Raw genomic sequence first — 14,977 nt, forward strand, 5'->3', positions numbered from 1 at the left:
AGTAAGATCTGGCTTGGAAGAGGCTGTTTCTAACATATCTGGGTTATTTTCATAAAGATCTGCAGATATTTCTCCTGATAAAAATTTGGATGGCAATAGCAGATTTAGCTAAAACACTGCTTCCAGTAATTAATGATACGACACTCGAATTAATCATTTGGAAGTTAGACTGCAATCACAGGAAGAAAAGATTACTAAGCTAAAATCTGAGAATGGAAATCATGAAGTAGCAAAATCTGATATAAAAGTAGGTACAATCAGTTCAAACTATTTTAGTAACTGATGTGGCTACTTGCCTCTCTGGTTTGATGGGTTACAGACTAATAGGGGAATTTGAAAGTACTGGATCTTTTCTTAATATTTTTCCTTTATTCTCCTTTGTTATGAGAATTGGAACTACTAATTGTAGTGGACTTGAACGGAATAATTTCTGGGGAGGGGAGGTTTCATGATAGCATTGTGCTTATTATTTCAATCAGTTTTTTTTGTACAAGTTTAGCTTCATTTGTCTTTATTTGAAATTTCATAAATAAAATTTTTTTCTAAAAATGAAATAATCTTATCAATGGGGTGGAGCTAGGGTGGGGGCGGAGCCCCAACAAATTGGTCTGCATAGGGCCCCGCGCTTGCTAAGACCGGCCCTGGTCAGCCATATCAGATTAAGTCTACAGAGGCGGCTTTGAAACTGTTTCTGGAGAATGAATCGGAGCCTTCAACCAATGCCGACCAAGGTGTGATAGCTGCACTTCCGAAACGACCAAAATGGCAGAGAGTGACAAATGGAAATGGTCACAGGTTGCAGCATCAAGCCTCAGCTACTGGCTTGAATGGAGCTCCTCTGCATTAAAGAGTTTCTCTTGGAACTTTGTGGAGTATTATCTCTTCTGTGACTAATGCTTCAATACCTTCTGCCAGATGCTTGGACATGTGGTCTAGCTTTATGGTTCTCTATTCGTATATGATGTGCCTTTTCAAGTCATTGCTGGAGGACTCTGGGTGGTTCTCTGCTATATGTAACATATGCCTGAGATGTTTTATTCTGTTATGTTTGTAAAAAACTTTGTTGCTTGAGCGGATTTGCTTCCTCTCTTCAGTGGTGTAGCACCAGCATTGGTGGTAATGCTGGTTGGTGCTAAGGCATTATGGGGGAGGGAGAGATGGGTTTTGATTTTCTTCCTTTTTATTATTTTTGGTTTATTTGGTATGTTTTGCATTGGGTGGGGTATTCTGGTCTCATGGGAAACAGGAGTCTGTGCTGGGATGTGTATGGGAGCTTGGCTAGCTGGTGGCTTGTTAACATCAATGCTTTTTCTTGAATTTCTATGTAAGCTATGTCTGACATTAAGACTGTATCCATAAATATAAAGGGCTTGAACTCTCCTTTCAAAAGGAAGAGCTTGTTCAAAGAGTTAGCAAGATTAACTCCTTCAGTATGTTTCTTGCAAGAAACTCATCTTTTAAAGAATCACACTAAATTACTCCAATATCCAGTACAATATTTTGCTTCCCATCCCTCACAGAAGCTGGGGGTGGGAATTTTATTGTCCAAGGATGTAATGCCCATAGTGAAAGATTCTTTAGTCAATGCCAATGAGCGATATGTAGCCTCCATGTATGCACCAGACAAGACATTTTTTACCTGTGTTTGGACAGGGCTCTAACTTCAATAGCTTATAGGCAGTTGGAATGTTGGAGGAAGAGATTTTTAATACAACTTTAAATCCCAAGCATAATTCCACTGCATTGCAGGTTTCGAGACATGGGGACAGGAAAGGCTGTGGAAACTTTACAGCATATGGGGTTTGTAGATATTTGGAGGCATTTGCTGAAGTCCTCCAGGAATTTTATATTTTATTCGGCTTCCCATGCATCATCGTCCCGTATTGATTATCTTTTTTAGCTAAACTTTTAGATTCCTAAAAGTTCTGCATACTGATTGTTGTCACTCATTTCCTCTCAGAATACTAAGTGGAGGGAGGGAAATTTTAATTTGATGATTTTATTATGCAAGGGTTTTCCTTCTGTTTGTTGGGTGGGGTTCTTAGTGTTGTGCCTTTTACTTGGAGTGCTAAATTCTGATTTATGTAATCTGAAAATAAAAATAAAAGTTTTTAAAAATAGTATATCTAAAAAACATATAGTCAACAAAAAAGACAGCATAAAGATAAATACTTTTTATCAGATATTTAAAAAAATTTGAATCACGCAGGAGTGGTACAAAAGAAAAAAAGTACGCTTGTTTAAACAATTGATATGGCATAAAAGCTACAGACCAAAACAAAGGAGTAGCGTGTCTAACAGGACACTCCCCAAAAACCACCGGGGAGATGAAGGAAGTCAAACGCAGTATTTATTCTGAAAGACTTGACACGGCACTCTGTTTCGGCAACAATGCCCGCCTCAGGAGTCTAAAATTAAAATACATAAACATACAAACAAATCATATAAAAAATAATACAATCCCTATCGTAAAAGTAAAAGACAGATATAAATAAGTGATAAGAAGGTACGCATATAATCTGAAAGGATAAATGTATAACACTATTTTACATTAAGAGCACAAAGATGTAAAAATATAAAAATGGTGCAGTGGGAAATTAACAAAACACATTGAAAAATAATTTGTATAAAAGACCATGATAAAAAAAAATTTATAATGTGGTTTTGAACTTCACAATATGATCATTGTGTATGTCGCCGCCCTTCCTTCCCGATAATCCACCTGGTTATGGTTGATTACATTTTTATGTTATCTTTACACCTTACCTCCTCCCATGCACCCTCTTTTACACAGATAATCAGCCATCATTGTATTATACGAAAGCTATACGATTTCCATTTCTTCCCACTGGATTTTTATAAATTCATCAGCTTATGTTGTCCACATTCTTTTTTTTTTTTTACACATCAGTTTACTACTATCACTACAGAGGTGCCTTGTACATACTACACTTCATTTTGCATTTATCAGGAATGTTTTTTCTGTTTATTCACATTGATATTGTTTTTTTAATCACTAGGGATCCTCTTACTAGGGTGCGCTGAAAAATGGCCTGTGGTAGTATAGGCGAACGTTTTGGGTGTGTACGGAATCATTTTTCAGAGCAACTGCAAAAAAATATGCCTTTTAAAACTTTTTGCCGAAAATGGACGTGCAGCAAAATGAAAATTGCCGCGCATCCATGTTGGGTCTGAGACCTTACTGCCAGCCATTGACGTAGCGGTAAATCACACACAGTAACCGGGTGGTAATGACCTATGCGCATCAAATGCCACTTGGCGCGCGTCCAAATATAATTTTTTTTAACAAGAGCCAAAAATGAAATTACTACAAGCCGAATGGTAGCCAGGTGCTAACTCCATTTTGGTGCGTGTTGGGCGCACGTAGATGCTTACGTGGCTTAGTAAAAGGGCCCCTAGGTAGCCTTTAACAGTAATAATTTGAGATTTATTATTTACCACCTTTTTATAGATGCACACATGTACATTCAAGATATGTTATAATATGCATACATTGCGACAGTTATGATAAATCTTTTTGGGACATTTTGCACACTTTGTATATAGTTTGTGTTCAATTATTCACCTTGTATTTATACATTCACTTATTGATTTTGTGCATGTATTTTACTTTGTGATATTTATTCATTGTTTGCATTCTATTTGTGAATATTTAAACACATTGACCTCTGAAGCAAGCATTCGTGCTGAAACATGGGTTCGTGTCGGGTGCATGCATAGGATTGCATTACGCTCTGGTGGACTTTATATAGCAGTTGGACAGAAACCATTTCTGTTTGTTATTTTATTATTTTGATGGATATTGCCACACCTATTGGATTTTATTAAATTATTAAGTAGAGGAGTATGGTAGCCGTGTTTTATTTTGTTTGATTTCTATTAAATTATTAAAAATCTTACCTCTACTGCCTCTTTTCTCCTGTGTTGGAAACCCGTAGTTTATCCCGTCTCACATTGAGTCTGCCGCTAGCTTGATGCGGCGTGTTTTGTCTCCTATTTTGTTTGATGAACACCAAGATGGAAACAATCAAAGGACCATGAATCAAAACAAAAACACAGCCAGCTTTGAATTCTTTACTGCCCCATGAAAAATTCTCTGCATGCGGCCCATGTTATGCCTGAGGAAATACAGTGTAGGGGGAAAGTTGGATGGAGATTTGCCAGGCCACAGCTGGTTTATCAATATCTGCAAACTTGGTAGATAAATGATATAATATGCTCTATAGGATGTACTATACCCCAGTGTGGTTATATAAAATGAAGAACCTTACCTCAGAATTATGTTGGAGAGTAATGGGTATGGGTGGAGCTTTTATCATATGTAATGACACTTTCCAGAGGCAGAGGAGTATTTGTGAAGGTTTTGGAATACAGCATGCCTGTGGATCCCAAATGTTTGTTGAATTGGTTGCCTGGGGCAGTGGAGAATAGCTAAATTTAGCCTGCTATGCAATATTGCAGCCAGAAGTGAGCATGATATTGGAAAAGGAAATCAGCTTCCAAATGATAAATCCTTGTCAACTCACCAACTTATTTCCACAATGTGCATTATGTGGAGATATAGGAGTCCTCCAGGCTACGGTTACGTAGGTACAAGAACAGCAGCAGCTAGTGGAGGTAGGTGACAGCATTGGAAGTATAAGGCATGTAGGTGTAAATGAGGTACAAAATGGTATACTTTTTGGGGGACAGGCCTATTTTTCCCTGCACTGAGGGTTGGCAATAAAACCTCCAGTTGAGTAGTGAAATGCTTATTACCCTCTATATGATAGATCAACACTATTATAGAAATTTAACTTGAATTAATCTTGGAGCTTTAATTTTTAAAGTTTGTACTATAGAAAGATCTATTAAAAATAAAATAATCATCTTTTTTGCATGGAACCTCACCAATATAGAACCTAAGGGGCCCTTTAACGAAGCCACATAAGTGTCTACGCGCGCCAAAATGGAGTTACCGCACAGCTAGGCTCTTGCAGTAATTTCAGTTTTGCCGCTTGTCTGATACACATGGCTGAAAAAGAAATTTTATTTTCTGCCACGCGTATCGGACACGTACCAACTGGCATTTGGCACGCGTAGGTCATTACCGCCACGTCAATGGCTGGCGGTAAGGTCTCAGACCCAAAATGGACGAGTGCTAATTTTCATTTTGCCACACATCCTTTTTCGGCAAAATTTTTTTAAAAAGGCCTTTTTAACAGGTACGCTGAAAAACTATTCTACGCACGCCCAAAACCCATGCCTACACTACCACAGGCCATTTTTCAGTGCACCTTAGTAAAAAGGACCCCTAAGTCTGACTGCAGCAGATAATCGCCATTGAATACTTCCCTACCTAAGCACCGTCCTTGACCCCAGTTGCCCTGGGAAGTAGAAGCCCAGCCTGGGAACTGCCACTGAGCCATAAGATTGGCCCTACAAATTGATCACATGGCACACTGTTTGCTTGTTAATGGAAAAATCTATAATTTAAGATTTTTAATAATACAAGAAACAAAACACCACCCTTCAAAAATATGAATGGGATTTTGCAGTCTGTGGTCCCCGGCCAAGGACTGTCACAGGAACTCAAGACTATTTGTGAAGGAGGCCGAAGAGGCCAGTTCCAAGTGAGCCAAAAGCCCAAAGCTGCAGGAGGAGACTGCTGTGTCAAAACCTCCAGACTACAAATCGATTTAGAAAGAAAAAAAAAGTTGAACGTATTAACTTCAACATGTTAACAGAAGGCTGGCCCATGTCCAGTGTCTTCTATTAAATCCTAGTGGGAATCTGCAGCAATCATGGGTGGCTAATATATGTCTATGGAATAACAAGCACCATACTGTGGATGGCCAGAGCTGACCATTGATCTAAGGTAATGCTACAGATTCGGCAGGGATTTGATGGACGACACTGCAAATGTTATAAATTCAAAACAGAAAAAATACAATTGCAAAAAACTATGGCATAAATTATAAATGAACCAAAACTCAAAAGGAAGTTTACGGTAAACTGAAAGTACTAAAATAACAGGACATAAAAGTACTGTGCCAAACAGGATTGAGTGTTCTCTTAGGCATCTGTGGTTGTTGTCATGACTAAAATGTCAGTCAAGCGAACTCAGGTATCTTGCTGTGGCTTTCTTCAGTGTGATTCTGTGAGGTAGGTCTGTGTCCTACTTTTTATGTAGTGGTTCTTAGTCCAGATTAGTTGATCTGTATCCAAACTGACTGGACAGAGATCAATGACTACTCTTCCTGCCTTCAAGAGCTCAAATATGGTTAGACAGACATCAACCAATCCAGACTGAGAATCACTACAGCATTTTATCTCCGACAGTGGCCAGTGTGGCCCACTTGAAAAACAAAAAAAAACAGGCAGATTCTAAATCAGAAAGTTCATTATCTACTGCCCACTCTCAAAATGTTGAAGCAGAAAGATCCACTTCACCTAGCTAAAGACTTTTATGGCCCTATCCTCCTAGAACACCTTTCTTAAACTCAGCAATACTACTAGCCTTAATCACATTCTCTGGTTTAAAAAAAAATCCAACATTTAATTGTTCGTTGACTGAACAAAATTAGTTTTTAAATTTGGTTTAAACCAACCAGTACAATACAGTCTCCATTATCCAACCTTTGCTAATCCGACCATCTGGCATATCTGACAGACCTACCCAGTGATGTCATCGCGCTGCCAATAAAAAAATGTGCAGGTTCTTTCTGCTTTCTAGCTTCACACACTGCAAGGAAGCCATGTTTGATCTGAGAAGGTGCTAGTTAGTGTTAATAAACAAACAATACTATATTTTAAGTCTAGCTCCACCTGCTGGTAGGCGGACTTAACCCACTAGTTCTCTCTTTTTTTTTTTTTTAAGTGAGGAGGCAGAAACAGTGTTTTCCATGCACTTTAAGGTGTTACCATTGTTTTCTGTATTATCTGACTTTTCACTAGAGAATGATGTGGGGACAAAGTTTGTCCCCATCCCCACAAACTCTATTCCCGTCCCCGTCCCTGCGAACTCTGTCCCTATCCACAGAAGCCTCACTGTTTAACCACACTTAAGATTTACCTTTGGGTTTAAAAAGCAAAATCATGTGCATGTAATTAAAACAAATGCCCTTAAAATGTAATAATACTGGACTGGTCTGGCAAGCAATAATGAAGTGATGGAATATTCATTCACATAACAAGCAATAATGAGCACTCATTTTTCTAATCATTCTATAACTCCAAGCACATTTAATTATTTTCTCACTATACAAAACAGGGAACCACAGAAAAACTGAACTAGAGATCTCACTCAAGAAAGCCAGGTAAACACTGGTAAAAGAGAAACAGAAATGTATTTTTCTCCTGCACTCTGCAAAATACAAAAATAGAAAAAGACGAACATTTCACAAATGCAGGCACATCTCAGTCCTTAAAAAGTATTAAATAAAAATATTTCACACTTTATTTTTCTAATTGGGCTGGTCCCAGTCTCTTTTCCACGTGTCAGTCTTCTCTAAATTCTTTTCCACGTTGGTGTTTCCATTTCTTCTCTCTCCTCTTGGCTTCGTCCTTTCCTTCTCTACATCTGTCTGGCAATGACCTTTCATTTCATGTCCCGCCCCCCCTTATTTGCATTTATCCCCCTCTCACCTTAGTCTCTGCATACTAGATTTTACTACTGCTCCCTCTGTCTCTCATTTAATATCCAGTCTCCTAAACCACTATCTTTTTTCACCCACTTCCTTAGCCCCCATTCCCATCCTATCACCCTATCAGTCCCCAGCTCCATCCATTTCTCTCTTTCATTCCCTTGTTTCCAAGGCCCTATACCCCACGCCCTTCCTTCCTTCCTTCCTCTTTTCCCTTGCGAGGTCGTGTCACTCTCCCTCCCTCTCTTCTTCTTTCCCTCCAAGGTTCGGTGTCACTTTCCCTTCCTCTCCCCCTCCACAAAGTCTGGTGTTGCTTTCCCTCCATACCACCCCCCCCCCCCCCCCAAAGTTTGGTGTTGCTTTCACTCCCCCCCTCCCCACAAGGTCTTGTCGCTTTCCCTCCCAAGTTCGGTGTCACTCTCCCAATCTTCCTGCCTCCCCCCCCCTACAGGGTCGGTGTCACTCTCCCTCCCTCTGTTTCCAGAGGGTCCGGTGCTGCTCGTTCTCCCAACCCCCCCCCCCCCCCCCCCCCCCCGCCGCTGCTGCCACCATCGGGTCCTGTATCACAATCTCCCTACCCCCCTGCAAGCTCCGGTGTCACTCCTGCACCTCTCCACTGTGCTCCCGCTGCAGCCTTTCCATCTTCCGGGCTGCCGGCAGAGTTAGCAATGTAAGCACGCTGCCTTTGCGCAGCCCGGAAGCTCTCTCTCTATTGCGACTTCCTGTTTCCGCTCACTGCAGAGAGAAGGCTTTCCGGCAGGGAGAGCAAGCGAACGACACCAGACTTGGAAGAAAGGAAGGGAGGGAGGACGAGAAAAAGGTAGGCATCTGTTGTACTGTGGGTGCAGGGGTTATTACCACTCAGGCAGGGAAATAACCTTTTTTTGCACCCGCAGTAAAACTTTGAAAAATTTCCCCATTCCTGCGGTTTTATTGTGGATTAATGCAGTTTACCGCGATTACCCGCTCCCGTGTCATTCTCTACTTTTCATTTATCCAACAACGACTTGGTCCCATTTACATCGAATAATAGACTAAACCAACTACAGTACTATTATGCCTCCTAGTGGTTCGTACCTGAACAAAAAGAAGGCACATGCCAGGAAATGTGCAAATGTTTTGGTCGTTCTTCTCCTTTGCAGGAGTAGATATCAAGTCCACATCTCTGTTTTACAGAATTCAGACCTACATGACAATAATGCAGCGTTTCCCATTCCTAGCACTCCAAGAATGAACAAACCGAAAGAAGAACGCTGAACGTGGATTTTGATGTCTTCAGTTGCTGTTCTGAAGAAAACCTGCTGCTATGATGTGAAATGCTCTTTCAAGCAGGGCTGATTTAGGCACATGCAATACCTAGGTAAAATCAACTGCAGTGAAACCCTGAATGTACCTAAACTGATAGAAATCTATGGTTGCAATAATATGGTGACCAAGAAGAGTGTCGTCCAGGTGATTCAATTCAAATCTTATATACCGCTAATATCCCTGGTTTAGGGTTCAGTGCAGTTTACATCATCTGTGGGACAGAGGTTGATACAATATTATAAGTAGGACATTGGGTGTTTACCCCTACTTGTCCCCCCCCCCCCCCCAGCTACAAAGATAGCCCTGACCTCAAGTAACCACATACTGTGCTAAACTGTCCTCCAACCAGCACCTATGTGCCAGACATTACCTTTAGTCACTATCTTGGCAAGGACGCCCTGTGGAGGGCACGTAAATATTTTCTTAAGTTTCCAACAGGGCTTGGCATCTGGAGGCGGCTGCTCTTCATAGCTGGGATGTAATGTGCTCTCATCAGTTGATGCCTTTCTATATAACCCACTGTAGTTCAGCCCTTTGATTTCCTGAGCATAATGAAAACAAAAATACAAAACAATGCTTATTATACTATTTCTCTGTGAACATTAAAACATCTAAATACTATTCCACCACACCATGGTAATACAGTAACCCTTGCCTAAAGCTTAGGCTTTTCAGATGACAATTCAGTTGACTTTATGCTTGAGCTATGAAATCTGTGAAAAGACTAAGGTGTGTTTCCCAAACCTGATCCTGGCTCCTCCCACGACCAAATGCCTTGGATTTGGCTGGGTTTGAGATGGCCGCCATTAGCTTCCATTATCGCTGAAAACCAATGCCGGCCATCTCTAAAGCCGGCCCCGACCATATTATCGAAACGAAAGATGGCTGGCCATCTTGCTTCAATAATACGGTCGGATGCCGCTTTACTGGGCCATTTTAAATGTGGGGCATGTCAATGGTGCTCCACCACTATAGAAGGGCCTGAATGGGAACACCCTCTGACCTCACGGTATATCACTTCTCGTACTTTTTCCAACTATTTAACCAAAAATGTAGTGTATATAATCACATGTCCTTGCCAATTACTGTACATAGGGCACTCCAGTCGCACTATTAAACTGCGACTCACTGAACATAAATCTAGAATTAAAAACAATGTTTTGACAGCTCCATTAGTACAACATTGATGTTTCAACTCAAGCCAATTAAGTGACATCAGAGAGTAGTACTAGATAGGGTGGGAATGTTGAACAACTGCTTAATTTTAAAGAACAGTGTTAGAAAAACTCTTCATCCCACTGGGTTAAACTCCAAATTGGATTGGTGGTCCTTAATCTGATAGGTTATCTTGCCGCAACTTGGTGAGCCGAAGTCCAGCAATAGTCAACTGAGCTGTATTTAACCGCGAGCGATCCACAAATGCCGCAGCCATTTTCCTTGTAGGAGAGAACGTCACTGCATTTAGATATGCAAATTGTTATTGATCAAAGAGGCTGTTATAAGCACGATTGTAATATTTTACTCTACATGTTGAATTTTTATTGTTTATTCTGGCTGTTTTTCCTAGTGAACCTCTTCCCTGACTAAAATAAGAAACCTGGCCATGTTGGCGGAGGTTCTCTCTAGAAGCAAATTTGCTGCCAGTTAAGTAACACCATGCGACTGTACGAATTACTACTGAGATCAAGAGGGTTATGGTGAAGACACTTTAAACAAAAGATTGAAAAATTTAAAAATGTATACAAAATATTTCACTATTTTTTTGGCGTCCTTATCCTACATACATTAGAAGATATTAATGTATGCTACTACTCATCCCATCCATTTGGGTTTGTAACATACATCTAATATGGTCTTTGACCTGCTTATTTAGGAGACACCCTCAGCCTAGGGCCTCCTCACCACTCCCTCCAACCTTAACTCCTTGCTAATCCTAGTCAAGTAAGCCCTACTGCCTCCACCCCCTTTCCCCTGCCCTCTCGAACACCATGTTCATCTGCACTTAAGGATCACATTTTCTGTATCCAGGCACCCCCCCCCCCACACCCCTCTTTTGTCCATAGCACACAACCATCTCCTTCCTCCCCTTTAGTCCCCATGTAAATTATTTCCACCCCATCAATCCCACCATCACTCCCCATCCACTCCCCACATTTCATGCACTCCAACCTTCCCCACCCTCTTTTTATTTATATAAAAATAGAGCTCTCCCATTCAGGCCCCCCCAACATGCAACTTCCCTAAGAAAGAGAGACTGCAAAATACAACTGCTCCAGCTAGTACATGACACTGTTTTGTCAATTCTCTGTCCTGCCATTCCTATCACAGATGATTTCACCTCATGCCCTTTGATAACGGAAGGGAAACAAAGAATGTCCCCAGTGCTAATGGGTGCCTATCTCTAGCACAGTACCCAGTTATCCTTCTCATTCCTTGAAGTTCAAGTTGTCTAGCCCGTTGTAGGCTTTATCAGTTCCACTGCTCCACTATTCTGTACAGTATCTAAGTCACAGCACCAGACTCAAATAAATCCTTACAGCACACTTGCAGTCTCAGTCTTTTCGCCACATCTTTGCTGCCAATCTATCTTGCTATGCCGGAAGTCCTAGAATGCCTAAAGCTTTTCCCTGGTTTTAAACATCAATTTTTTCTACTTTTTTTAGGGGACCTTTTATTCAAGCTTAGTGTGCGCTGACAGTAGCATGTGCTAAGTTCCACAAGGCCTATAGGACATGCAGCATTTAGTGCACACCAATGTCTGTTAGCTTGTGTTAAGTTTTTAAAGGATCCCTTAGTGACCAGGTCTCTTAATGCCACCACCTTGGCCACACTGCGCCCTCCATCTCTGATACTGTGCCCTCTACCAACAATGTTTCAAGGGACTGAGCAACTGCATCAATCTTGTCATATAAATGATTGACATTTGCCATTGAACACCTGTACTACTAGTTCAGAGATGTATGCATACCGTTATGCCTTGTGGCCAGGATCGTGGGCTGGAGGGCTGCTTCCTCAGCAGTTTACATGCCTTCTGATCCGTTTTCTCATGTGGCCAACTTTCAGCTTTCTCTGGGTGAGGGGGGGGGGGGGTTAAAATCAGTCATGGTATGGGTAAACATTAGGGAGGTCCAAGAGCACAGAGAAAAATGTCTTCCCTTGCTCGTATCACATGACTTCCCAAGCACATATACAATTTATCTATATAATACACTTGGGAAAAGCCATGGTGTCCCTCTAGCTGTGCTTCATTGGCCATAACTGCTAGGAGGTACTCCATGATCTACAAAGTACATACTGTACTAAGCAAAGCTGTGTATAATCCCAAATCAGGCTAGAGGGAAGCCATTCTACAAACAGGATGACCTCCAGGAGCCACAACACACATACTAAAGTGAGGTACAACCGTGTAAGAATGCACACTTAGCTGAAGGTTGAATGAAGGCAACAGGACATGCAAGAACAGGACTTTTCAGCAGCAGATGTACTGATGTAGAAGAGCAGAAAGGAAAAGCTGGTGTTGGGTTACAAGTGGGGGATATAAATTGTCAACAAGATGCAGATGATATTCACACAAAATTCCACATGCACCTGAACAACAGATTTTTTATTTCTGGTGTTCAAAAATACATTCTGAAATTAGTACTCTGATTTTCAAGAAAAACGTGTGTGTACTTGTATGTTTGTTTACCTGAATAAATGGAGTTTACCTCACAGTACAAAAGTCATCAAGGTGCAAATTACTGGCCAACTGCTGGAAATAATGATAAGAGCAGTGGTTAAATATTAGCTCTTGGATGTGTCCTGTCTTGGAATTCTTCCGTTTATATTTGACTATATTGTACACTTTCTCCTGAACAATGGTCAGTAAACATTCAAAAGCCTTTCAAGGAGTTGGGATTACCGAATAGGAGGAAATACTCCCTTGTCTACAAAAAAGAGAGTAGAAGATGTTTTCACTTAGGGCCCTATTTACTTATTTTGTTTACATAGACCCAAAATGGGAGAAACAAAACTTAAAAACAGACCTCAATTAATTTTACTGCATTTTTTTTAATTTTTGTTACATTTGTACCCCGCGCTTTCCCATTAATGGCAGGCTCAATGTGGCTTACATATTGTATACAGGTACTTATTTGTACCTGGGGCAATGGAGGGTTAAGTGACTTGCCCAGAGTCACAAGGAGCTGCCTGTGGCTGAAGTGGGAATCTAACTCAGTTCCTCAGTTCCCCAGGACCAAAGTCCACCACCCTAACCACTAGGCCACTCCTCCACTCCATTGGCCCAATTATAAGATTTTTTTTTTTTTTTTTTTTTTTTTTTTTAAGTGTGTATGTCAAAAATCTACCTTGCTTTACAATCATAGCCCAAGGACTTTTCCTATTCTCTCACCCAGAGCCCGAATCTTAATATGTCCCAGTTGTAACCATGGTGGAAACTATCCCTATAAATGTTCCTCCTGACTAGATCTACATGCAGCAGGAACAGGGAAGACCCACTGGTGGTGGAATGCAACTTACACACCCAGAGCCTGTAACAGTCAGCATGCAGAAGACAGAAAAACTGTGCACAAATAACAGAAAAAGTAGCATTGAGATGTTTCCCATTTTGTATTTAGTTATAAAACCGATTAAGGACAAGCATGATAAAGATTCTTACTAAAATAGAGTAAAGGAGTCCAGACACTGGTCTACACTGAACATAATTATTACAGCCTGATGCACAATCCAGAATAAAAAAAGCCCACTGATGTTACTGAATTCGAGGACTATATGCTCTGAAAAATTACAATCAAGAGCAATACATTTTTTAGAATCACCTAAATAGTATTCGTCAGAATATATACATTTAAATAAAGATCAATTTTATGTCCATGCAAAAATAGCCTCTGCACACATTGACCTCAGTTAATAAAAACTGCAACTTAAAGCCACAGTGCTTTTAGAATGGCTGACTTATGACATCAGCTGTCACCCAAATGTAGCACATCTCCACAGAGAGGCTAATTCCTAAGGAGCCTATCCCAAATTTACACAAAAATTCCTGCTAAACTTTTTATCAAAAGCATTCACTTGGAGCACTCTATTTACCATATAAACCAATATGAAAGATCATTAATTGCCATTACTTGCAATCACATTACACACACACAAAAAAAAGAATGCAAAGAGTAATTCCCTCTCCCTTCCTCCCCCCCACCCCCTTACAATCTCTTGTGGTCTAGTCTGGGCAAGAGTGATCCCCAGTTGCTCTTGCCCATGTCAGCACAACTCTTAAAATGGTTGCTGTGACCTCTTACGGCAGTCTTGTGAGGTTATGGCAGAGCCATCATAGGCAGGAGTGCCTGGGGATCACGCCTGCCTTGACTACACTCCTAGACTGCCATGGATTGTAAAATAAGCCCGAGGGGGGTGTATTTACAGGTGGGTGGGGGGAAGGCAACTCTTCTTCTGTCTCCCTCCTCCCACTCCCCTCCGAACAGGAGAAAGTACAAATTTTCCGCTTTCACTGAAACAAATGGTCAGTTTCGGCCCAAACCATGGCTGTAGCCTTTTGGCCAAAACTGGGAAGGACTTTGGGCCAGTTGATACTATGACAGATGGAACCTGGGGACACTTGTCAGAGCTTACTAAGGGGAGATCATGTGATTTCAGATGCAAGGTGCTCAGCTGCCTCTATAGGACATGCTACATTTACTGCAGGATCCAGGACACTTGGTACCGAGGCAGATAATCTTTAACCTAGCCTGAATGAAAGGCATTTCTTTTTCCTTTTCCTGATTTTCTTATTTTATTATATTGTTGATGTGATTATGAAGTTGAGTTTATAAAATGATTTTTATTGTTACTTTATTCTTTCATGTATGTTTTTATTGTAAGCCGCCTAGGAATAGGCAGCCTATAAATGTTTTAAATAAATAAAAATATATACATGTATATGGTGCTGATGCAGGCATAAATCTTAATGATTTTAGTATAATTACACATTATAAAGTAAAGTAAATGTCTACACAAACACTAGCAGT

The 14,977-nt window shown here is 40.7% G+C and overlaps 1 protein-coding gene across 1 annotated transcript in view; it reads right to left on the reverse strand.

Annotated features, from left to right (window-relative positions):
• The window catches only part of SLC9B2 (solute carrier family 9 member B2), a 90,771-nt gene that overhangs the window by 62,807 nt on the left and 12,987 nt on the right, over window positions 1-14,977 (reverse strand). Inside the window, exon 3 of the mRNA XM_030190759.1 lies at window positions 9,325-9,496. Coding sequence (XP_030046619.1) covers window positions 9,325-9,496 — 172 coding nt within the window. The remainder of the gene's footprint in view (window positions 1-9,324; window positions 9,497-14,977) is intronic.

This window comes from Microcaecilia unicolor, chromosome 2 (genome assembly GCF_901765095.1).
Source record: "Microcaecilia unicolor chromosome 2, aMicUni1.1, whole genome shotgun sequence".
Lineage (NCBI taxonomy): Eukaryota > Metazoa > Chordata > Amphibia > Gymnophiona > Siphonopidae > Microcaecilia > Microcaecilia unicolor.